The sequence below is a fragment of the Centroberyx gerrardi genome, chromosome 18 (genome assembly GCF_048128805.1).
Source record: "Centroberyx gerrardi isolate f3 chromosome 18, fCenGer3.hap1.cur.20231027, whole genome shotgun sequence".
Classification (NCBI taxonomy): Eukaryota; Metazoa; Chordata; class Actinopteri; order Beryciformes; family Berycidae; genus Centroberyx; species Centroberyx gerrardi.
The window spans coordinates 27,955,972-27,980,914 of NC_136014.1; the positions used below are offsets into that span (position 1 = coordinate 27,955,972).

Here is a 24,943-nt window from a genome sequence, read left to right on the forward strand (position 1 = left end):
GGATCTGATGGAGAAGCAGGTCGAGGTGTTCAGTGTTCATTTCACTACAACCTACAACATATTTAAACATAGTCTGAATAAATGTCTCATTTCTAATCAAGTTTGTCAACATGAATCATAACACTTATTTGTGTTACAGTGCTTTGGCGTGTTTGCATGTAAAATGCTGCCTGCTCTACATGTTGCTTACATGTTGGTGGTGTGCCAGCTGGTGTTTGTCAGACTGACTCATATCTGTTCAGTCGTCTATCTGTTCTGTATCTGCATCCATACAAATGATTGCATGTTGTGTTTTTATATGAACTTTTAACTTTAGTTTCTGGCTATAATACCATCTGGCCACAGGGACTGCAGCTGAAAATTAGCACTGTCCCTGTTTAAAAACAAATCAATAAATGAATGAAATGAAATATCCACGTTACTTATTACCGATTACACATTACTGATTACTAATGATCATTACTAATTTGCAAAATGTTCTTGTGTGTAAATATCTTCTGAAAGCACAAATCCTCATCCCCGAAATATCGTCACATCATCGATATCGAGGTATTCGGTCTAAAATATTGTGATATATGATTTTGTCAACATCGCCCGGCCCTAGTCTGATGTTATCGATCAATATCATATTGATATATTGCCCAGCTCTACTGTGCACAGGAGCCAATATTGCACCAATACAAAGCAGATAATACAGGAGTCCTGTCTGTGGCTCGGATCCAAACCGGACCGGCCTGCAGGGAAGATCCTCCACAAAACGAGGAGGATCCTCCGTGCTCCAGCTGCAGCACATCACTTTCATCCTGATGATCTGATGAACATCATCTGCTTTTCACTGATATGATGCTGCATGTTACCATGACTCCCTGAGCAGAGCTGCTGCTGAATCAAAAGGAGAATAAACTGACCTGCAGTCAGCGGCCAGCACAAGGCTGACACACACCAATATGAACACAAATCATTCTATTATTAGGATAAAAACTGATTTCTTAACGGTTTCCCCTCTTTAAAGGCCTCGTCCTCACACAACACACCGGGCTGATGCTACTTGCTGTGATGCAGAATATGAATTTACACCATAAACATTAATGCAAGACTATAAAAATGTAGTAAAACTCTATTCTGCCATGAAAACAGGAGTGTAGAGTGACTTCAGATGGGTTTCCCTGTCTGTCTCGACACAATACAGGAATGAACGGAGCGTCTGTGTCAGCTGTCACTACTGACACACAGACATCCCGCTGCATCTGAACCACCGACTGATCTGAAACGACGACAACCGACAAAATACTGAAACCGACCGAGTTTAACGGGGAAATAAACGAAATAAAACGCGTTTTAGCGGCGGCTCGTCCTGCGCTGCCGCCGGGCCTGCTCCGGACCCGCCGTGCGTTTTTGCACAAACCGACGTTTTTTCTGTCCGGTGTCTTTTGTCTGCGTGTTTTTTCGGTGATATTTTCTCCGTTAAACGGCTGTGCGTCCCGGTGAACGGCCGTTTAACACGGAAATCTGCTGGATGCTTCACAGCCTGCAGCCGTTCCTCCCGCTGCAGACAGACAGGCGGGCTGACCGGGGGACGGCGAGCTTTACCGTTAACCGGAGCTTTGGCTGGGTGATGTGCTGGTGTGTGCAGTGTGTGTGTGTGTGTGTGTGTGTGTGTGTGTGTGTGTACCTGGTCCAGCGGCAGGTTGGTGATCTCGCTGACGGGCTGCAGCAGACTGGATCCAGTGCAGGCCGGAGATCTGCTGCCTTCAGCGGCCATGGTTCAGTCTGAGCTGCTGCCTCCTCCTCCCTCTGCTCCTCCTCCTCCTCCTCCTCTTCCTCCTCCTCCCTCTGCTCCTCCTCTTCCTCCTCCCTCTGCTCCTCCTCCTCCTCTTCCTCCTCCCTCTGCTTGTCCTCTTTCTCCTCCTGCTGCTCCTCCTCCTCCTCCCTCTGCTCCTCCTCCTCTTCCTCTTCCTCCTCCCTCTGCTCCTCTTCCTCCTCCTCCTCTCTCTGCTCCTCCTCTTCCTCCTGCTCCTCCTCCTGCTCCTCTGCTCTTCCTCCTCCTCTTCCTTCTACTATCCTTCCTCCAATATCTCCTGCTCTTCTTCCTCCTCCTCCTCAACCTATCTGTCTGTCTTCCTCCTCCTCCTCCTTCTATTCATCTTCTTCCTCCTTCTGTCCTCTTCCTCCTGCTCTTCCTCCTCCTATCCCTCCTTTTTCCCCCCTCCTCTTCCTTCCCCTTCTATCCTCTTCCTCCCTTTCTTCTTCCTTCTCTTCCTCCTCCCCTTCTCCTCTACATTTTATCCCCATTTATATTTGCAGGAATAGAGTTTTCCACATTTTGACCCTGACATGAATCATTATTAGATCCTTAATGATCTCTGTGGGGAAACTGGGTCGCTGCTGCAGCAGAGAGAAGCTTAGGGAGAAGAAGAAGAAGAAGCAGTATAATAAAGAAAATAATTACAATATTTTGAAAATGATCCAGCAAATAAATCAATAATTTAATAGCATCATCGCTGACAGATTTGCAGGTGCAGGTGCAGGTGCAGGTGGAGGTGCAAATGTGCATCACTAGCATTTCACATTATGGGGAATATGAGGTTTATGTGATGATGCAGAAATGTGTCCAGCGGTGGAAATGTGCTGCTGACATCATCAGGTGAACAGATGGAGGAAACATGCAGAAATATGTTCAGAGTGTCGGCCGTCACCTTCAGGACAGAAATGAGACCATAATGCAAATGTGCATTGTTAGCATTAATGATATGCAAGATATGTAGAGGAATCTGTGCAGGTCATGTGCAGAGATGCAGGCCAATGGAAATACAGACATGAAGTCAAACCTGTATGACCTAAACTCATAGTAGACATCGTAGTAAGTGAGATCAGACTGATGTAAGTTATATGAGGAGAGGGTGTTTTAAGGAAAAAAGAGGCATAAATTAATGCTTTTCTGAAAATAAAATAAATTTTGGTTTATATTGGTGTTTGTTTGCTTTCTGATGATAGACCATCCAGATTTCAGTCCTGCAGAACACACAGACCAAAGTTAGCATATAGCCTAGCTACAGATCTGTTCTCACTTATTTGGATTTTGAATTAAATGTATAACATAATAATCCAAGTGTTGACATTTGACATAACTTTCTATTTCTGTCAAAACAATAAAAAGTGACTTGATTCAGGGTCACAAAATTGACAAAACAGGCCAAGCTAGCGGTAGCACCCAGTATCATCCTGTGAATCCCGCTTTAAAATGCCAAATAGATTCTGTGCACCTTTACGTGGTACGATTACACAAAACTCTCCAAATTCAGACAATATATATATAGAATATATGCTTTTGTCTCATTATGTGACCGACTTTTGTTAAATGTAGTTAGCCAGTTAGCATTTCAGTGGGTGAAGAATAGGATTTTAACAGTCATGGGATTGTTTCTAAACAGTAACAACACAATATGTGACAGAAAAGACAAACATGTCGAATTTATTGTCAGAATACATGAAAAGTACGAGAGACTCAATAGGAGAAGAGAAAAGACGTGAATGTAGGAAATAAATGTATCTTTGTCTAACAAGAAGGGCTGGACTAGGAAATGAACATCTTGATAGTTATTTCATCTTTGGCTCGTGCCGGGTGCGTACCGGTGCGTACGTGTTCCGTCCAACTTCCGGGTGTGAGTTTGTTTTGGTTGTCTTGGTAGCCGCTGTACACACCAAGATAACAAGCTAACAAGCTAACAAGCTAACATGTCTGCCGCGGAGGACGACACCGAGCTGCGGGATCTGCTGATCCAGAACCTGGAGAACAACGGAGTGCTGAACAAACTGAAGGTTTGAGTCTTATTTCCATATCGGTCACGGTACAGATCCGTTTAACTGGCGCGCGCTGCATCAGCTGACTAGACTAGCTACAGTAGCTGGGCCTAGCTAAGCTAATGTCAGCTAACTAGCTAACGTTAGCCAGGCTCCTGTCTGTTGGCTTTAGCTAACATTAGCTACATGGTAAAGTTACTGGAGCAAAACTTCACTTTAATGATGCTTGCGCCAAGTGATGTTACTGAGAGTGATTTCGACAGTTCCAAAACAAAGAGGTTTAGATGTCTTCTACAGCTAGCTAGCACACCTAAGTTAGCTATTCTGTCGTAGGCTAACGTTGTGGTTTCCAGCTAGCTAACTCTCCCACTTTATTCAAGTTTAATTTAGCACTTAGCCCTATGTGAGCTCTTCTCTCAAATATGGAGTTAACATCTTGCCAACATACAATAAAAGATCTATAATGGACCAAAGAAGAAAAACAGAGAGTGCTGCAAAAATGGTGCAAAGTGTCAAAAAAAAAAAAAAACTTCCAAAGAAGCTGCTGTTTGGTTTGGAGTGTAACTGAATAAGTGAAGTCCAAGGCACTCTTCTTTGAAAAACTTTAAAAAGCCTTTATTTTGAAGGTTTTCACCGAGGAGGAGAAGAGTGCCTTGGACTTTTGTTTCATTAGATCTTTAATTGTAATGTTCCCTTCTCATGGGAAACATACGACCTGATTAGAACCTGACTCAAGACTTGGTGTGCTGGAAGTGAAGAGTGACTGCTTATATTTCATTAAAGTTCACCAGTCATGTTCTATCAAGTGTGTGTGTGTGTGTGTGTGTGTGTGTGATCCCTAATGAGCATTAAACTGCCAGATATTTGACAGGACTTTGGTGTGACAGTGTTGTGTTTGTTTCCTAAAGGCTCACATCAGTTTCTTCTCTTCTCTCCCCTGCAGGCAGAGATGCGAGCTGCGGTGTTTCTGGCGATGGATGAGCAGGACAAGGTGGAGGTGAGTGTTGGAGTCAGCATCAGCTTCTGTCTGCCGTCAGCACGAACCTGCTCATGTTAACTTCCACTTCTTATTCTCGTTCTCCTCCTCAGAACAAAACTCCGCTCGTCAATGAAAACCTGAAGAAATGCCTCAGTACCAGAGAAGGTGAGTGGATCTCTGCCGGCCGCCACAGGTCGGCTGATAACCAGACACTTTATATCTGGCTCGTAACCAACCGACTTCGGCTGGTAAACAGTGAGCTGGCTAGTGAGCTGTAGGATTTACTGGTGAACAGAAAGGTGAATTCTCGTCCCTGCTTCCCTCACTGCAGTGTTCCAGGTGAAGGAGGGTTGGTATCGCTGTCTGGTCCAGCCGGCCTGATCAGCTGAGGGTTGATGCCTTGCTCAACAGGCACACGGTCAATAGTTTCTCGTTCACTCCATCATTTTCCTCAGGTGACGTTCTGGTCTGCAGCAGCTGAACATCAGATGTCATGTCGGGTCAGTTTGCTCTGCAGGAGGTTTTCTCCCCGCTGATTTTCCATCCAGATGTTTTCTGTTTGAACTGTCTGGCTGCAGAACAGCTGCTGCTTGGTGAACATTTTTATCCTCAAGCTGTGATCAGACTGGAGCGTCGCTGCTAACAGAGAGTGCATGAGGTCAAAGGTCACAAGGAGCGTGACATCATTCTGGTTGCTATGCAACACAAAGTCTGACAACAACATGCAAGCTATCTAATTAGCATTAGGCTATACGTCATTTGGCCTAATTAATCGAGGCTGATATGATGGCGGCCATTTTAAATGATCTAATCTCATCCAGTGAACTCGGCTCTTTGAACGCAGCTGGCTGATGATTTATCAAACGTCTATTTTTATTTTATCTCCTGTTTTGAAACAAAGGGAACATGACTGGGGAGTCTAAACTGTGATCAGTCACATGATTGGCTGCTCGGCTCCAACAGCAGCTTCAACTGCAGCTGAGCAACAGATAACAACTGAAGGAACAGAAACATTTCTTCACATGGAAGACAAAACTGCCAGAGTCTCTATGATGGGAGAACATTTCAGATAACTTAAATGTGCAAAAAAGCTTTATTTACAATTAACTTTATTATTTTATTTACAATCACATCTATAGCCCATTTTGCATCATGCGATATAGGTATATAACTAATTTCATTGTGTAAATTATTCAAAATGGCAGGATATGATTTCTTCTTCCCTGTAAAGAGCCTCAGCCTGTGATTTCCCTCTCAGAGCCAAACGGCCGTGAGAACAAATCACAACTAAATCTAAAATATTCTCCAAACTGCTAAACTGAAACTAATCCCTGCTGGACTGAACCTGTTTCAAACACCTCAGGATCTGGACTTGTCTCATCATAACAGCTCCTTGATCCATCTGCTCCTCTGGAAGGAAGGAGCAGCTGTCTGGTGATGACGGGTTTTCACTGATATTAGAAGTAGACTCGCTGGAGGTTGTAAGTCTCTCAGATCCTGCAGTTCCACCTGGTTCAGGTCTCAGTTCGTCCCTCTCACCACAGGAGGGAGCCGTGGACCGAATGTTGCTCTGAAGAAGTCTGACTGCACTCTGAACAAAGAGGGTTCTGTATAGCACCAGAAAAAGCTCTTTAATGGTTTCTACCATAGCAGAACCCTTTATGGTGCCGTAAAGAACCGTTAAGAATGTATGAAACGTCCCAGTCCAGCTGTATTAAAATAACTTTTTAACAGCCATGCAGTGTTCTTTACTCTGATTTATCAAATTATTCATTTTAACAAATCAGACGGTTCTTTGAGTCGTTTTGGTTCCATGTAGAACCAGTAAGCTAACTAAAGAACGCTTGAAGAACCCTCCTTTTTCAGGGTGAAGCAGGTGCTGCCTCAGACATTGAGATTAACAGCAGGAGAATCACCAAAACTAAAACCAGTCACTCTGATATAAAAGCTTCTCATCCAGGGCTGGGTACTGATGTCTTGTTTTTAAACTGTTAAACTAAGTTTGTACATGAATGCACAGTAAAATTCAGTTGCACTTGACATTCTTGAAGTAGCTCTAAATGTGACGTTTTGTTCTGGCTGGTTTGTTTCCCATCAGGCCATCTGGTCGCCAGTCTGATCATCGACTTCCTGCAGGTCTTCAGTCTGGACTTCACGCTCGCCGTCTTCCAGCCGGAGATCAACTCAGTGAGTTTCCAACTGCTGCTGTCTGCTGAGGGGCGAGGGGGGGAAATACAAACTCTGTTGTTTAGGACAGTGGTGCTCAATGTGGGGTCCGGGGACCACCAGGGGTCCTTGAGGGGGTTCCAGGGGGTCCCCCAGCAAACTGATGAATTGTTAAACATTGCCATTATTTAATTTACAAGAAGTTAACACAATTAGAGAATGTATTAGAATGACTGTTCTGATCATAGTTTCTCTGTTATCTCTCTACCTGCAACACAGACAGTCATGGAGTTCTGGACAAAATCATCTGACAATAAAAATATTCTCAGATTTGGGTCCGAGAGACAAAATCTCATCAAATGGGGGTCTGTGGCTCTAATGTGGACTAAATTAGGGTCCCGGTCTGGATATGGAAAAGGTTGAGAGTCACTGGTCTAGGAGACGGTTTTAGATTTCGCTCTTCAGTCTGGATCGGTCTCTTCCTGTGTGGAGCAGATTTCCCACCAGTGAACAAACTGACAGCAGAATTTAACCTGCCAAGTGCAACTTTAAGGACCGAATCAAAGATCACACCAAGATTCTTGCCTTACACTGATCCATCAGAACACAGACAGAGTTACCGCTGATAGATGTGTGTGTGTTGGTTTGTTGTGAGCGTCAACATGGCGGCGAGGCAGAAGAACAGGAAGCTTTGCTCATAACGGAGCTGCTTGATAGAAACAGACTCTACTGTATAAACTCAATCAGAAACTGATCTGAAAACCTCCACCAGGCTTTCTCTGGTTTATCTTTGTTTCGGTCAGACCGTCGTCTCTGTGTTCGCCGCTAGTTTCTACAGAACAAACGTAGGAACGCCTCTGATTGGCTGAACCCGTCCGGACAGACACAACGGATCAGACAAAGCTGTTTATCATGATTTTGTCCAAATAGAAGATATTGTGATTTAGTCTTGTTCAGCTGGAGAAAGCCTCTCCTCTTCATCGTCCTCTGACTCCAGGTGTTTCTGTCCTCCCTCCCTGCAGCTGAACGGTCTGGACAGCAGGGACCAGGTCTGCAGAGAGCTGGGCTTCTCCGAGACCGAGGTGAACAGGAACTCTCCTCTGCTGCTGGAGCTGGCCAGGAGAGGAAGACACAAGGACAAGTCGGCCATCTTGAGCGAGGTGAGGCTCCGCCGCAGGGCCGACACGATGAGGCTCGAGTCCCGAGGGAAGTCAGCGGTTCAGAGGTCGGCAGGAGGATCAGATTCAGTTCCTAGATCAGCAACATTACAAGACATGACTTGGACTCGAGTCACAGTTTGATTTGCTTGAGACTTGACTTGATGCATGAAGAGAAGACTTGAGACTTGACTTGACTTGGGTTCTGGTGACTTGGGACTTGACTCTGACTTGTACTTTGATGACTTGAAAAGGTTTCTAAAGTCTTGACTTGAGATCTTGTGTTTGTGTAAATGATTTAGATTGAAAGTAACTGTTACCATGAAAGTGCAGCAAAATAATTTTGTTTCCCATGTCAACAAGGCTAATAATCATGATTTGTAATGAGATCATTTTAGCAATAATCATTCAGCCTTAACCTGTAGAGTTTGGGGATTTTTATTTGACTTCCATGTGCGTCAGCTCCCCGTTTTGTAGTGATAAAATGCTAAAACTGCTTTTCTTTGGAAACTTTACTATTATAAAAGTCTCATTTTGAACACCAGCTCTAGTTGTGTGTGGGTTGGTGTGGGGTTATAGGTGTGTGGGGTTTATGAGAATATTTCCCCTGTCTCATTTGTTTTCTGGCTGTGTCGGCCCACTGCTGTATTAATGTCGTTAAAATTAATGTCATCTTAATTTCTCTATTGTCTTCTCTCTCTTTATGTGAACCTGACCCACTGATCTGTCAGCAGGGAGACAAGCCTGCACATATTCCCAAGGTGAGGTGTGTGTGTGTGTGTGTGTGTGTGTGTGTGTGTGTGGTTCAGCCCTGCAGGGTGTTATCTGGGTCAGCAGACAGCAGAGTGACGTTAGAGTGGAACTACTCAGATGAATGAGGCAGAGCGTGGGTTTCCTGTTGATCAGTCTGCCTGTCCCGGTTCTGCTGTGAAGCAGCAGAGACTCTCATGGCTCCAAGATCACTATCAGGACTAATACTAACTAGTAATACTTTTCACATCACTATCAATATACATACTAACTACTAATCATCTTCAGATCACTATCAATACTAATACTAACTAATAATACTTTTTTATTATTTATTATTAAACCTTTATTTAGACAGGCAATCTCACTGAGACACGGGGTCTCGTTCTCAAGAGAGACCCGGTCGGCAGCAGCAGCAGTACAGCACAAAGTTACAGACAGACAGGACATTCACCACAGAGACAAGATAGATCACAATCATAAAAGTGATAAGTGCAAAAGTGCCAAAGTGGTAGCCAGATTTTAGGCACTATGTACAAGAACAAACCCCCACAGACGCTCTCTCCATATTTCTTAGAAGTAGTTTAAAATCCCCGAGGGGAGTCGATGACAAATCCATCAGAACAATGTGACAGCGACTCTGACAAAATGACTGTTGGCATGAAAGGAAAACTCAATACTTTACATTACTGAAGTTATCAGCCATTTTCAGTCCATAACTATGGACTCAAAACATGTTAAAGGTTGTATTATTATAATTTATTTTTTTAATGAGAAATGAACATGAAGTAACAATTTTTTTTTTCAAAATGGATATGTAGCATTTTAGATGTATACTGCTGTCAGTATTATTGCTTTTACATGAACCTTCTTCCCTTTTTGTCCCCATATAGGAACTTTCCCCAAAACAGACCGCAGACGCCAGGAAGAAGTTTGATTCTTACGACAGGGTGAATGTCCAAAGCCTTAAACTGTGTGTGTGTGTGTGTGTGTGTGTGTGTGTGTGTGTGTGTGTGTGTGTGTGTGTGTGTGTGTGTGTGGGTGACTTTGGTTGATCTAATCAGTCGTCTTCTGGCCAATCACAGCCCGGTTTGTTGAGGTGTTGATGTGTGTCTTTCTCTTACAGGACAGAAGCGGCTCGGTTGGACAACAAGACCTGAAATCTGTCTTCGCAGATCTGTTCCCCAGTTTTAGCAAGTAGGTCTACAGCAGTATGATAGATAGATATGATATTAAGATATGTATGCAAACAAACAATTAGGTAATTTAATTGTGTAGTATGTGTTGTTAGCATGTAGTAGGTAGTTTGGGTTCATCTGATCTTGGTTTTTGCAGGTGAATACCAATGCTTTGTTCTGATCCAGTATCTTTAAAACTGATCATTTTCATGGCAAAGTATTCAGTGTTTCCTCCAGAATTTTCTGCTTGTCAGGTTGGAAAAGCTGACACTAAACTCTAAACTAAACTAAAGTAAAACTCTCCACTGAAAGAAGGCTTCCCATAGACAGCCAGTGTAGCACTGATCAGTTGTACAGTAATGCAACATTAGTCTAGTTGTCACCATGCAGTGTGTTGTCTGTCTGTGACCTGCAGGAACATGCTGGAGAGGTTCATCAGTGATGAGCTCAGAGCTGCAGACAAATCCTTCAGTAAAAGTAAGTTTGGAGTAGTATTTTAATTAATACTACTACCTTCTACTGTACAGTGAGTGTTTTTAGTTCCTAGTTATGACTGCCCTAAAGATGCGTTCAGATTACGGGCTACAAAAGCTTCCAGTCTGCTGTACGAGCCACATCGTCGCCAGGGGAGCAGCAAAGTGCTGCTGGGTGTTTAATATCATACTGTGGTAGCTTTGTTTTTCCTCGTTTTGATTTTATTTGTTTTATTTGGCAAATAATCGTTCTTGTTAATTGAAATAATTCATCAAGTAAATAACAATAAAGTAAATACTAGGACTGCAAGCAGTCATGGACGGGGCCGGCCGGATGCAGCGTTAAGAGGAAAAAGAGAGTTACAGCAAACAAAGCACATTTACTCAGGATCACCAGGAACTCACAACCTTTGACACCAAGAGCAAGTCATGAACTTGTTGAGCTATCTGTCTGTTGATCTGTCTGTGGATCTGTCTGTGGTTTGAAGAGAGGAGGTGGCACGCTGTGACTGAGGCAGCCAGCAGGGGGCATGATGAGATCTGTCCATCCATATTAAGGCAGATTTCAAACTAGTGTCAAATATTCAGTTTTCAAGATAAGATTCTGAGAATGTGCGTACTTTATCTAGAAAACAGAGATGTCTGTAATTTTGTACATTTCATCTACCAAGACAGAATATTTTCTATTTTTTACATGAAGATTGGACCTTAAAAATGCACAATATGTGTATATATATTTTTTAAATTATGTCTGCAGTTGGTTCTTATGGTCATAATCCTCTTGTTTCTCCACAGCGGTGGACTTCCAGGAGTTTCTGGGGTTGTATCAGCGTCTCTTCGCTCAGTGCAGAAGCGTGGTGAGATTCAGACCGTGATTTATTGCTTTGTCATGTTGATTCCAGACTGTCATGGTGTTTTCCTAAAGCCTTCATGTACTCTATAAATCTATTATGCAGCTATTAATATTTGAAAAGTATCAGCTGTCCTAAGAATTGTTTGATTTGATAGTTTCCTCTAGAGCAGTTTGTAACTTTGTTTTGAAAAAGATAAAAATACTATCAGCATTAATTCTATTGCAGATCAAATTATCTGATGTTACACTTGAGTGAACAGTCCACTCTACAGGTATCCAACCATCATGTGGAGTCCTGAGTTATTCTAAACGTCTAGTTGGCTGCTAAAACACTGAAAGTGGCCGGTGAATTTTCTTAAACCCATCAGCTTCTATGGCTTGTGGATATCCAGTATGTGTTTCCGGGCCTGGTGGTGTCTAACGGTGTCGTCCTTCCTCAGGTGGTTCAGGACTCTGCTGAGCTCAGCCATCCTCCCAGCCGCTTCACGGAGGAGAAGATCGCCACATCGCTCGCCAGTAAGGTGCGTTTGGTTAAACCGCCCGACGTTAGAGTCCAAGTGTCAGCTGTCTTTCATCACCGCCTCTGTTGCCGTGTCATGAAATAACTCCTTTAATCCCCTGTGTACCGCCATATGATCTCTATTTATCCCCATTTCTGAATTTATTTTGCTTTGTGTTTTTACACTCTAACGATACCTGTAATCATTTGTCTGTCCGTTTTCATGTCTGAAATCCATTTTTAAACCTTTATTCCTCTTTTCCGCTAAAAGGACAACATAGGGCCCTACAGCTGAGGCTTTACTGTTGCATGCAGGAGTGCATCATGGGAACTGAACTTAAACTGTTAAACATGATTGGGATGTTATTTTCTCAACTGCTTTGAGATTTTATATTCAAAAAAATACAAAGGTCTGGGTAACACTTTGCTTGAAGTGTTGCTCATAACGCATTATAAGGCTTCATAAGCACATGAGAATATTATGAGCGCAGTAACGTTACACTCATCGTATGTCGGGGTTAAGGTACAGCGAGTCGGTCATTATCACAAAATAAGTCTCAACAGGTGAACCAAGACCCCAACGTGAAGCAGAGGCTCGCTGTACATTATCCTGCTTATTACACAGCTATTTACCAAAGACATCAATTATTTGACACAAAATGTTGATTTAAAATTATTTTTCTACAAGCTAAAACAATTTGCTAGCTTAACATGCAGTAACCAAGCAGTGATGCCTTTTGCCGCAAGAGGCACCAGTTAGTTAATTTGATTAAAAATCAATAAATTGCACAGGACTATTCAGAAATAACAGACCTCAGAATGTCTTCATTGGCCAATCAGAATTGAGTATAAAGCAAAACAAAACAAAGTCATTTAATAATATGCTGTAATGCACACACTGTTGTACATGTCTTAATGCATTACAGAGTAGTGCCTGTAGTCTTAAAATATGACTGGCTTCATGAAAGAAGTGAAGTGTCACCAAGGTTTGCGCCGTGATCTCTCTGATACCAGATCCAACTTCCTGCAGTAATGATGCAAGAGAAACAAATCTGCTGTAACATTTGCAAAGAATCAAGTCCGAATGGCTTTTTAAGACTCTGTTGATGTTAAAAGAACGCTTTGTTTCCATGCTGTCTGAGGCAGGAAGAAGAGGTCAGTAACCTGTAGTTGTCTTGTAGTTTGCCTCAAACCCAACGCTCTGCTTTAGCAAGCTGCTGCTCTGTGGTTTCTAGAAGCTGATAGTCACTGTGTGGTCTCTAGAAGCTGATAGTCACTGTGTGGTCTCTAGAAGCTAGAAGTCACTTTAAAGTTTCTAGAAGTTAAAAGTCACTTTAAAGTTTCTAGAAGTTAAAAGTCACTTTAAGGTTTCTAGAAGCTGATAGTCACTGTGTGGTCTCTAGAAGTTAGAAGTCACTTTAAAGTTTCTAGAAGTTAAAAGGCACTTTAAGGTTTCTAGAAGCTGATAGTCACTGTGTGGTTTCTAGAAGTTAAGTCACTGTGAGGTTTCTAGAAGCTGATAGTCACTGTGTGGTCTCTAGAAGCTAGAAGTCACTTTAAAGTTTCTAGAAGCTGATAGTCACTGTGTGGTTTCTAGAAGTTAAGTCACTGTGAGGTTTCTAGAAGCTGATAGTCACTGTGTGGTTTCTAGAAGTTAGAAGTCACTTTAAAGTTTCTAGAAGTTAAAAGGCACTTTAAGGTTTCTAGAAGCTGATAGTCACTGTGTGGTCTCTAGAAGCTGATAGTCACTGTGTGGTTTCTAGAAGTTAAGTCACTGTAAGGTTTCTAGAAGCTGATAGTCACTTTAATGTTTCTAGAAGCTGATGGTCACTTTAATGTTTCTAGAAGCTGATGGTCACTTTAATGTTTCCAGAGTCTGATGGTCACTGTAAGGTTTCTAGAAGCTGATAGTCATGTTAATATTTCTAGAAGCTGATGGTCACTGTAAGGTTTCCAGAATCTGATAGCTGCCTTGTCACTCTCATGCCCAGATCCCCAGGTATAAAGGCCATAAGCAGAGAGGACAGGAACAGAGAGCTGCCAAGGTAAATAGCATGAAGAGTAGAGTAGATGTATTAGCAGCTCAACCGTGGGAATGTCAGTACTGTGCTGTCAGTCACTGTCACAACAAAAATCACTTGCTGCCTAGTGGTGAAAACAGAGTGAACAGAGAGTGAAAACCAAATCTCTGATAATTAATTTGATAATTTCCAGGCTTTGAAAAGTTTGTGAATTGTCCAAAAAGGTAAAAGCACAGTAAATCTTATTCAGTCCCCATACCAATGACTGCACGTTTTATTTAGATGTGGAGCCACTTTCATTTCACAAATTGTGATATTACTGGGGAGAACAATCATCTATAGAATAGTATGGCCTAGTTGAGTCTTATTGCCCTATACGCTATTAGCAGACATCATACTGAACACTGACCTAAATATTCAAATCCTTTTGAGAAATTAAGATGTGGAAAAAGGGGGTAATTTAGATAAAGAGAGTGTGTAGGAAGATGATGTGTATTCCCACAGTGCTCAGTCCCATGGTTGACCTGATTTGCTGTTGCTGTTAAACCAATGAGCTGGCTGTCTCAGTGATATTAATCATACACGCACATACAGATAAATGCTCTCCACTGCTGAGATTCACCACAAATGTACCTCATGTGCATGTCTTACTAACTATTCCACTAGGGCTGCACAATTAATTGTAGATAACGGTATACTGTGATTTTATGTGTCCATGATTTTATGATTGTGTGATTCTGCAATATATTTCCAATTCCCCTGACAGTCCCAGTGTGGTATATCAAGTGCTTCCATCACTCCTGACCAATCACATCCCTTGAATGCTCAGTGTGCATCATGTGACGAAAACCAAAGTTCAGATGGAGAAGCAGCAGAGAAATCTTACATAGAGCTGAGGAATAACGGAGCGATGAGCAAAGTGAAAAAGAACGGATCAGCCCGACGTTGGAGAAAAAAGTTTTAGTTCCTAATAGTGGATCATTGTCTGGCATCTGGAAAGTAATAAAGTAATAACGCCCCAAAGTAATAACGTAGTTATTATTTATCATTGCATTCAGTAAATGCCAATTTAGTAAATAAGGACACAATAACAACAGTAAGACAGTAAGAGTGAAAACAAGACTTTCTACCTGCTGCTACTTTTAGAAATACTGCACTGAAAAAAGTGAAAATAAGTTGCAAAAATGTAATAAGATTCTGAATCTGAGACAAATAAGCATGATTAATAATTGTGATCACAATATTTAGCAAAATTATCGGGATTATCATTTTTGCCATAATTGTGCAGCCCTATATTCTGCTTAACTTTGCTAAGACTGGTTTTGTGAAAGCAGAACACTAGACCCAAGTCACTTATGATGGGGATCTGTAATATATTTCATCACCTGCTACACTAACCTGCCTGTTTGGATAGTTCACGCAGTTCAATCTTCCCAACAAACGCCAAAACCCATGATTTACACGCAACACTTCAAGGCAATGTAGATCGGCAAACAGCAACAGGATTTGGATTTACAACTGTGACAAAATCTATATGAATAATTGCAATAATCCCATGACCCATCACTGTGTTGCTACTGAAAAGTTTTCTCCAAAGAAGTGTACATACATAAGAACAGGAAACCATGGGCTCCATGGTTATCACAAGAGTTAGCATAGCAACCAGTAAAGGGAATTATCAGCATGGTTGGGATGTGTCTTTGACCGCACAGATTACTTGGTTGAAACTAACCGTTGTATAAAATCTATCTGGCTTTATTAACAAGTATGTCATGAAAAATATCGGTCATAGTTGCTGACAAAGTTTATGAACTACCTTGACACAAATTGCTGCCTGTAGATCATGGGCCTGAAGGCAGTGATGCACAGTGCAATGTTTTGGGCAACTCTGTTGGGCAACAGTTCCCAAGTTACTTTAATCCTATTGCAGCATCTTGTTACCAAGAAAAGTCTGGATAGATTTTCGACCCTGTGGCTCACTTTGTTGCCTGTTGCTAGGATCGTTACCCATCTACATTACCCTAAAGGTTGCCAAATGTATGACCATTGCAACACTTGAACATGAACCTACTCTGTTGTATGTGTTGCATGTTGTGTTGTCGTGCTGCTGAGCAGGGCATGGAGTTGAACCGCAGCGACAGCAGTGTAAACTCTCTGGGTAAAGGAGACTTCCCGCTGGGATCCAGGCACAGCGAGGCATCTGGAGACAGCAGAAATTCGTCCACCGGCCTGAAGAGGGTGCTGGACCTGGAGCTGGAGGTGGAGGAAGACCCGGACGAAGGAGATTCCTTCTTCGACGACCCCCTGCCCAAACCACAGAAGACCTACGGCTGGTGAGGAGATCTGACTGGTTTGGCCTCCAGGAGGACAAATAAGAACCAACTATGGCTGTGTTCACACTATGGCACATATTTGTCATAAAAAACACTGCCAATTGCATTTTGTGCAGGTTTGTCATGACAAGTGGCTGTAGCCACTACTATCAGCAAGCAGTATTTATGTCTGGCTGTCATACACTTAGAAAAGAAACTACTACAACACAGTGAAAGTGAATCTGTAAACACGAGAGCAAACCATGCAAGCTTGTTTTTCCTGCTGAGTGCCTCCTCTGTTAGGATCAATATACAATTTACTGGTGGCAAATACCTAACTGACAATAATGGAAGTTTATCTTGAATGCAGTGGTATTGAGCAAATCACAGTCAGCATTTATGAAAGCAGAGCTAATTTTAATTTCTAAATAGGTGTTTTAGCCAGCATTTCTCTTTCTCTGATACATAGAGAAGCAAAACTCAGTCCCAGATCGACTCACTGTCTGGTCTGTCAAGATTAAGGGTGAGATTTTCTGTTCTGTTTTCCATTGCCGCCTATGGAAGCAGTACTTCTCCCTTGGGAGACAAGGATACATCCGTGAGAACAAACAGTCAGAAAGAGTAAGTATCTTATTGTAAAATCACAGGACATTATCATGGGCAGAAAATAAAAAAAAAAGGAGGTAGATGTTTGTATGACATCTGTACCTCAGTAATACAGGATGTCTGCAGGTCCTGAAAAGTTTTAAAATGTCTGAAAAGTCTTGTATTTACCTTGATGAAACCTGCAGACGCCCTGTTACATGAAGCAGCCCGTCCCGTAGCTGGAGCCGGGTTTGGGAGGACTATGTTCCAAATTGATCCATTGCAAATCATTAATTACCTGCTGAAAACATTCGCAATGAGTCACGTAATCTGTAGCTAAGGCGGAACTTCGACGCAGAATCATAAATTGGCCTTTAATCTCTTGACTGCGGTTTTGTACTTTGTACCTGATCACAGTCGTCATTTTTTGTAATCAGATTATAGGAATCCCATTACATGAAATCTGATCCTGCCCAGTCCTGGTCAGAGCTCGGCTCCATTCTGTTCTGTTGTACCTTCTCTGTAGTTTGGACTTTCCTACCTGTGCTGTCTCCCTTCTTTTCTCTTCTTCTGTCTTCCCTTCCCTTTCCCTATTCTCTGTTTTTCTGTCTTGTCCTTACCTGTCTTACTTTTCCCCTTACCTGTCCTACCTGGCTCCCAACCTCTGTCCTTGTGTCCTTGCCTTGTCTTACCTTCCCTTATATCCCTACGTCTCCCTACCTGTACCCCTGAGCCCTTACCTTGTCCTGCCTGTCATCTTGTGTCCCTACCTTGTCTCACCTGTCGCTGTATCCCTACCTTGTCCTATCTGTCCCTGTATCCTTGTCTTACCTGTCCAACCTGGCTCCCAACCTTATCCTACCTGTCCTTGTGTCCTTGCCTCGTCTTACCTTCCCTTATATCCCTGCGTCCCCATACCTGTATCCCTGAGTCCTTATCTTGTCCTCCATGCCATCTTGTACCTAGTCTTACATGTCTCTGTATCCATGTCTTGTCTTACCTGTCCTGCCTGGTTCCACATCTCATCCTGAAAGTTTTCTTGAATCTTGAATCTTGAGTCTTCCTGTGTCCCTTAACTTGTCTTAAACATCCTGTCTCTGCTTGTCCTACCTGTCCTTGTCGCCCTGTGTCCTACCTGTCTTCCTGACTCCCTGCTTTGTCCTCTCTGTCCCTCTCTACCTTGTCTTGCGTAATTCACCATATGTCCCTACCTTGTCCTACCTGTCCTTGTATCCCTACCTCATCCTACCTGTTGCCCCGAGTCCCTACCTTGTGTTACCGGTATTTCTGTCCATACCTTCTGTTACCTGTCCCCGTATTCCTACCTTGTCCTCCTTGTCTCCCTGTATGCATACCTTGTCTTACCCATCCTACCTGGCTCCCTGCCTTATCTGTATTTGTCCTTACCTTGTCTCCCTTTCTTCCTACCTCATCCCCTCTGCCTCCCTACCTTGTCTTATTATAACTATTATACTATTATAGTATTACTACTATTATACTACTCTTATAACTAACTTATCCTCCCTGTGGCCTGTATCCCTGTCTTACCTGTCCCTGTGTTATCTTATCCTACCTATCTTCCTGTATCCCTACCTTGTCCTGGTTTCCCTGCCTCTCTGGTTTCCTTCCTTGTCTTACCTTATCCTTTCTGTGTCCTGATCTTGTCTCACCTGTCTTTTTATCCCTGCCTTGCCCTACCTGTATCCCTGAGTCCTTAACGTATCCTACCTGTCTTCCTGACTCTCTACTCTTGCCTACCTGTCCTTTCCTCCCTGTGTCTCTACCTTGTCTTACTTTATCCTTTCTGTTTCCTTACCTCGTCTTACCTGTCCTACCTCATTCTGCACCTCATCCTGTTTCCGTGTCCCCCCTTTGTCGTTCCTGTTCTTGTTTCCCTACATTTTCTTACCTACCTTTTCTTACCTATCTACCTGTCTGCCCTTTCTCCCTGTGTCCCTACCTCATCCTCTCTGTATCCTTACCTTGTCTTACCTGTCCTACCTGGTTTTGCACCTCATCCTGTTTCCGTGTCCCCACTTTGTCGTCCCTGTTCTTGTTTCCCTACCTTTTCTTACCTATCTACCTGTCTGCCCTTTCTCCCTGTGTCCCTACCTCATCCTCTCTGTATCCTTACCTCGTCTTACCTGTCCCTACCTTGTCCTTCCTGCCTTGTCCTACCTGTCCCTCACCCTTCCTAACCCTACAGTGTTGTGTCTCTGAGGGAGGAGTGTCTCTCTGGGCCAGTCGTCTCCCCCATGAGGCGAGGCACTAGCCTCAACGAGTGAGTCTGCACGGTCGACCCGTCCACCGTCCAATCGGATGACTCACATCTTAGCATGGCAGGAAGTTAAATTAATGTAATTAACGACACAGTGGGTGGTCGATTCCAAAACGCACCAGCCACTTTCCCTATTTTAGCAGCTAACTAGATGTTTAAATTTGACTAGATATTGGTTACTTGTAGTGTTGACTAACTTACCAACTGCAAACATTTGCCAGCGTTTGTGTTATGTCTGCTATTGATTTCCCAGCATGCATTTGAGAGGGGGGGGGGCAGTTTGGGCCATTTGCCTGCTGCTTTAAAAACGAGTCATCGGTTTTTATCTGTTGTGATTTGTCTGCGTAGAAATGGAACAGATTGTTCACAGCTACCATGCAGTTAAAGTGACATTCCACCCTAAAATTATATCTGCTATTCCTTTTTATCTGCTATGAGACTCTAATTAAGAGACAAAACCTGAAGCTGCTCCATTGGTGGTGAATGGGAGACTGACTGTTTTGTGGATTCACAGAGCGTTTGTTTGAGGTTGTGAATCAAAAGATCAGAAGAGAAACAAGTGTCCATATCAGTGTAAAATCCCCCTGGAGGCTCTCGCTTTCTCCACAGAGTCAGATTACCATTCACTGCCAACGAGATGAAACTTTAATGATCTCAAACTGGGTCGCTGCAGCAGCAGAGAGGAGGATACAGGATATAGATGAGAAGATAAACAAATACACAGTGTTGAAGCAGCTCTAGGATTTGTTTCACTCTCGTTTTTCACTTTGCGAACACGAACGACTCTCTGCCGAACACTCAGCTGTCCTGGACGGCAGGAAGAACATGAATTCTGATTTTTAGAGTGGAGTTTCCCTTTAACTAACCTCTGACTTCCACCTAAACTTACTTTCTGCATGGGTGTGCATAGTAGCTTAGTGCTCTGAGTGTGTGTGTGTGTGTGTGTGTGTGTGTTTACTCTGTTCTTATGTCTGGTCTCTCTCTGTCTCTCTCTCTCTCTGGGCTCAGTCTGTCTGTCCTGGCCAGTGACTCAGAGGGCGAGCAAGACGATCCTCTCTCTGAACACAGTCACAAACAGAGCCATGGGCCCAGGTGAGCTGCAGGTGTCTCTCTCTCTCGCTCTCTCTCTCTCTCTCTCTCTCTCTCTCTCTCTCTCTCTCTCTCTCTCTCTCTCTCTCTCTCTCTCTCTCTCTCTCTCTCTCTCTCTCTCTCTCTCTCTCTCTCTCTCTCTCTCTGTGTGAAATTTACCTGAACTTTTCAATTGTCACAAATCAGATGCGTTTCCATCAGCTGTGTTGAAGCAAATAAATCGTCTTCCTCAATGAAAAACGGCGCTATGTCTGAAAACTCATCCATCGGAACAAAATGGAAAGGGTCTTCAATGCATTTTATTGCAATATGCCGTTTCCATTCAGCTTTTCTAATTCAGTACATCATAATTCACAAAAATCCTTGGATGGAGACCCAGCTACAGATTTTCACTGTTTTTCGTCAGTTGGATGCCATTTAATCGTCAGTGCAGCTAGCGTAGGTTTGCGTCCCCGGCTGTGTGTTTGCCCAGACTGAAGCAGAGTTTGTGCCGGTTGTTTCCCAGGAAGACGGAGGCGTCCGGGGCCAGAGAGAGTCCGGCAGGGTCCCTGTCAGAGCCGGACGTCCCGAGGCCCGGAGGGGCCGGCAGCACCTCCGAGCCCAGCCGCAGCCGCAACGGTGAGAATAAAACCACAGATACTGATTTATTTAAAGTAATAGTCTAAATAGAAGAACTGGGTAGTTAGTAGGAGTGGTACTGTGCTCTGTTCTCTTCTGCTCTACTCAACTCTACTATAGCCTGTCTGCTCTCCTCCATCCTGCTCAAGTCTATTCTACCCGCCTCTACTTGACTCTACTCAACTCTATTCTTCTCTGCTCGACTGTACTCTTTTCACACCTACCCTGCTCTACTGTAGTCTATTCTACTCTGTTCTATGCCATCTTCTTTATTCTTTCCTTCTCTGCTCCACCTTACTCTAACCTACCGTCTTCTACTCTACTCGACTCTATTCTGCTCGACTCTACTCGGCTCTACACTGGCCCACTCTACCTTGCTCTACTGTACTCTGCTCAAATCTACCCAACTCTATCGTAGTCTATTCTACTCTGTTCTGTGCCATCTTCTTTATTCTTTCCTTCTCTGCTCCACCTTACTCTAACCTACCGTCTTCTACTCTATTCTACTCTACTCTATTCTGCTCGACTCTACTCGGCTCTACACTGGCCCACTCTACCTTGCTCTACTGTACTCTGCTCAAATCTACCCAACTCTATCGTAGTCTGTTCTACTCTGTTCTGTGCCATCTTCTTTATTCTTCTCTGCTCCACCTTATCCGTACTCTACTGCTCTACTCAACTCTACTCTACTCTACACATCCTGTTTTTGAGGTTGTTTGAGTGCATCCTTACTTTATGCTACAGTACCCATTTTCAGAAATACTCACAAAATGCTGCTGATTGTGGTTGAAAGTAAAGTCTGGTTTAAAGAACACAAAGTATTGGAATCTGTTGTTGCACAGACTTGCTGTGTGTTCTGCAGGAGCTGCGTACTGAAGCAGAGGCTGATGGGTAGATTGTGTCTTATCTTAACTGGACCAAACTTGTCTCGACCTTCCCAGTCTGACGTTTTCTTCCTGTCTCGGCTCCTTGTAGGAAACTCAAACTCCAGAGAGAAGGGAGTCAGAGACTTGAAGGCGATGAACGATAAAACTGGATCTCTGCTTTTGGGTACGCTGGGTTGGTTTGGCTGTTCGACTTATTTAACGTAAACCCAGTTCAGTCTCAGTGACATGAAAGTGTATTGGCCTCCTGTCTGATTCCCTGTATTTTTCCACAGTCTGGACATAGACTAGCACTGCTACTACTATTTGAGACTATTTCAAAGAGACTGACCTCAATACAGTGGTTGTATTTTCCTTTACAGTTAAACAAATGAATGCTAAAACAGAATCAGTACACTACAGTGAAGTGTTGCCTTAATGTTCCTGTTGACACGCTGAATATTTCTTTGCACGCCGTTTTTTGAAACTCTTCTTTCTTCCCACAGATGATGATGTTGAATATGACGATGACTTTAACAGGTAAGGCTGGCGTAATGTCATTTTTCAATTCTTTCACATGTTTTTACATAGAGTTTAGAGTATAATTCCTAGCACATATGAAACTGATACAACACTGAGAAAGAAATCACTCGTGCTGGTGAGATGGAAAGATGCTTATAAAACCATCTCACACAAAAGAAACAAAGCGAGTCGGAGTACCAGATGCCAGTCATGGGAGTGCTGGTCGAACTGGTTTGACGGTGTATTTTTGGTTTCCTCCAGTCATCGGTCGGATCTCTCCAAGAGCGAGCTGAGTATCGGGGAGGAGATCGAGGAGGTTTCCATCGAGGGACCGGACAACAGCGAGAAGGTGACCAGACCCCGAAATTAATCCAGTCACCCAATCAGGATTTGTTTAAATGTTCTCTGTGTATCATGATGATCAATATGTCACTGTCACATATTGCTATCTTGGTATACTGACTGTAAACCAGTGAGAGCATGATGGAGGTGATTGTTCTCCTCTATCTCACTCCAGTAGTATTGTTAGTTCTAGTGTTTCTCCACATTAAGACTACATTTCCCATCAGCCCCGTTGCTTCCTGCCCCCCCCTCCCCCTCCCTGAAGAGGATCAACATGTTGGAAGTGATTTCTCCATCTTCCTTTCCCTCCTTCCACCATCTGCTGCCAGAAACTCTTTCAGCTTTAGCTCCGTTTGCTCTGGAAGAACAGAAGAAGAACCTCTTCCTGTTTTGTGCCGTAAAGCGATCCAGCAGATTTCCCTCCAGATCCACCAGGTGGAGAAACTATGGAGGATGCAGAGTAGAGGCAGTTAACCATAATTATCCTAATGTCTCTACATTTATGTGCTGATGATTTATTGATGGTAAGGTGATCAAATAAGCCGGCTGAAACTGCTTTACAGGGGTTTTAGACCAGCTAAGTATCATTTGTCAAAATGCAAAGTGAAGTAAAACCATCTTAGCTGTTTTAAGATTTGTGTAAAGCACGACCTCTACTGGCTGCAGAACGAATGCAAATGTTCAATTATCTTCTTTAATCTTTTTTTTAAATCTTTTAATCAATAATAATTAAATCATAATGAATATTATTCTTCCGCTAAGCAATATAGTTCTTGAACAGCAGCTAAACTAAATGGTGGCTAAGCTAAACATAAGAACCTGTTGCAAATTAATATTTTATTTTATTTTATTTTTTATATTAAGAGTTTTATTCATTTTCATCATTATACAAAACACACAATAGACAAGGTAATTCAAAAGACAACACTGCATAATAAAACAACAAAACAGCAACAAAATGTTGCACATTAATATTTAACTGAACTGTTAAATGGCCACAGGTGTTCATCAGGTACTTTACAGTCGCTTCCACCATGTTTCACCCAATCAGAAACGAGGATATGTTTTCAATCGTTAAATAAGAAGAAAAAAATGTAAAGTAAAAATTTGACTTGTCTGTTTTTTAATTTCAGTTTGATGAAAGCACCCAGGACCTGAGCGTCTCTCAGCTCAGTCAGAGTCACGGAGCCGACTACATGGAGGAGGTGGCCTGACCTTCCCTTCCCATCAGCCACCTCACCTCACCTTCCCATCATGCATCTCTTTCTACTGTCAATATTTATGTCTGTACAGTTTCATGGAGCTAATAAAATCACTGCTATTTGACAGGATGGTTTTTGCAGACTGTTATTTCACAACTTTAACTTTTTTTTCTTACTTGAATGTAAAGTTTTCTCAGTATTTTGAGTGAGTTTCACGGCCTCTGGGTTCTTGAACTCTGTTGTATAATTTCAGAAACAGATGGACATCAATGAGACAACACCACTTCTCCTCTTCCTTCCTGAAACAAGCGCTTAATTCATGATAAGCTGCAACCAGTTTGGCTGTTTGGGAAGGCGTGGCGGTCACGTCAGTCAGTGTCTTCTATTCCTGGTACAATAAACAGGAGAGTCCAGAGTTTATTCATTTACAGACACACAGCTGACGGGACAGATAACACACTACAGAGCAGCTGAACAACAGGTAGGCTAACATAAACACAAAAAATCTATAATCCTGTAGTATTACTGTAGGGACTTAGCATGTCTATGGTACTCTTATAGTTAATTTATAATAATAATATTTATTTATAAAGCACTTTTCATACAAATCATCATTCATCAAAATACACCACAAAGCATTACAATTGCATAATGTTTTCTAAACAGATTACAAGAAAATAAAAGGGTATTGATGCTGAAGAACTTCAACTAGAAACAGACTTGACAGATCTTGATGTGTGTAGATTGTATGTCTAGATTTGAAAGTATTTATAGAGGAAGTGATGTGTTGATGTGGTCTGGCTGCATAAAACGAAAATGAAAGCCTCTTCATATCTTTTCTTGTAAGGAAAGAGTTTTTTTTTATCCTAAAGCAAGTTAAGGATCCAAGAATTGGAGTAATATGAGACCTTTTTTAAGTTTTGGTTAAAACTATTGCTGCTGCATTTTTTACTTATTTCTGTTGCACTGAGCTGTGAGGAGACCGCTGCAGGCGTCCAGTCAGGTTAAAGCATGCATTCACCTCTGCATCAGCCTGCTGGACAAAACATCACAGTTCTGCTATATTCCTGATGATAGAATGCATTTTGGTTTTGATTTGATTTTTTGCCTCCTTTTCACAATTTGGTAACATTTTTCCCAAACCCACTTGGCTCAAAGACAACCCACAGTTCGGGCTTCTTAACTATGTGTCTACCTATAGGATCACTCAAAACCACACATAACCATATATAGTACACGTACACACATACATACT

At 42.6% G+C, this 24,943-nt stretch overlaps 2 protein-coding genes across 7 annotated transcripts in view; one reads left to right on the top strand and one right to left on the bottom strand.

The window, feature by feature from the left end:
• mboat2b (membrane bound O-acyltransferase domain containing 2b) overlaps positions 1-1,762 on the bottom strand; it is a 38,678-nt gene extending 36,916 nt beyond the window's left edge. Inside the window, exon 1 of the mRNA XM_071913346.2 lies at positions 1,673-1,762. Within this exon, the coding sequence (XP_071769447.1) occupies positions 1,673-1,762 (90 nt within the window). The remainder of the gene's footprint in view (positions 1-1,672) is intronic.
• Positions 1,763-3,678: 1,916 nt separating this feature from the next.
• Positions 3,679-23,812, top strand: cep43 (centrosomal protein 43). 6 transcript variants are annotated; one of them, XM_071913341.2, is made up of 20 exons: positions 3,679-3,819; positions 4,745-4,798; positions 4,891-4,945; positions 6,879-6,967; positions 7,969-8,106; positions 8,835-8,864; positions 9,747-9,803; positions 9,980-10,050; positions 10,447-10,508; positions 11,300-11,361; positions 11,798-11,878; positions 13,848-13,901; positions 15,993-16,210; positions 16,757-16,810; positions 20,061-20,144; positions 20,647-20,759; positions 21,735-21,809; positions 22,129-22,162; positions 22,406-22,493; positions 23,620-23,812. In XM_071913341.2, exons 1-20 carry the CDS (start codon positions 3,736-3,738, stop codon positions 23,698-23,700), a joined length of 1,584 nt encoding a protein of 527 aa, XP_071769442.2. In that variant the 5' UTR covers positions 3,679-3,735; the 3' UTR covers positions 23,701-23,812. The 6 variants fall into 6 exon arrangements, with proteins under 6 accessions (XP_071769442.2, XP_078146043.1, XP_071769444.2 ...); XM_078289917.1 differs by having other exon boundaries at positions 8,838-8,864; XM_071913343.2 differs by lacking the exon at positions 20,061-20,144.
• Positions 23,813-24,943: the final 1,131 nt, after the last annotated feature.

What these genes read in the sequence shown, in the direction of transcription:
- cep43 (XM_071913341.2), top strand. Translation starts at nt 3,736, where the DNA reads ATGTCTGCCGCGGAGGACGACACCGAGCTGCGGGATCTGCTGATCCAG. An exon ending in CTGTTCCCCAGTTTTAGCAA is followed by an intron (nt 10,051 to 10,446) that starts GTAGGTCTACAG and finishes TGTGACCTGCAG; the next exon opens with GAACATGCTGGAGAGGTTCA. An exon ending in AAACAGAGCCATGGGCCCAG is followed by an intron (nt 20,145 to 20,646) that starts GTGAGCTGCAGG and finishes GTTGTTTCCCAG; the next exon opens with GAAGACGGAGGCGTCCGGGG.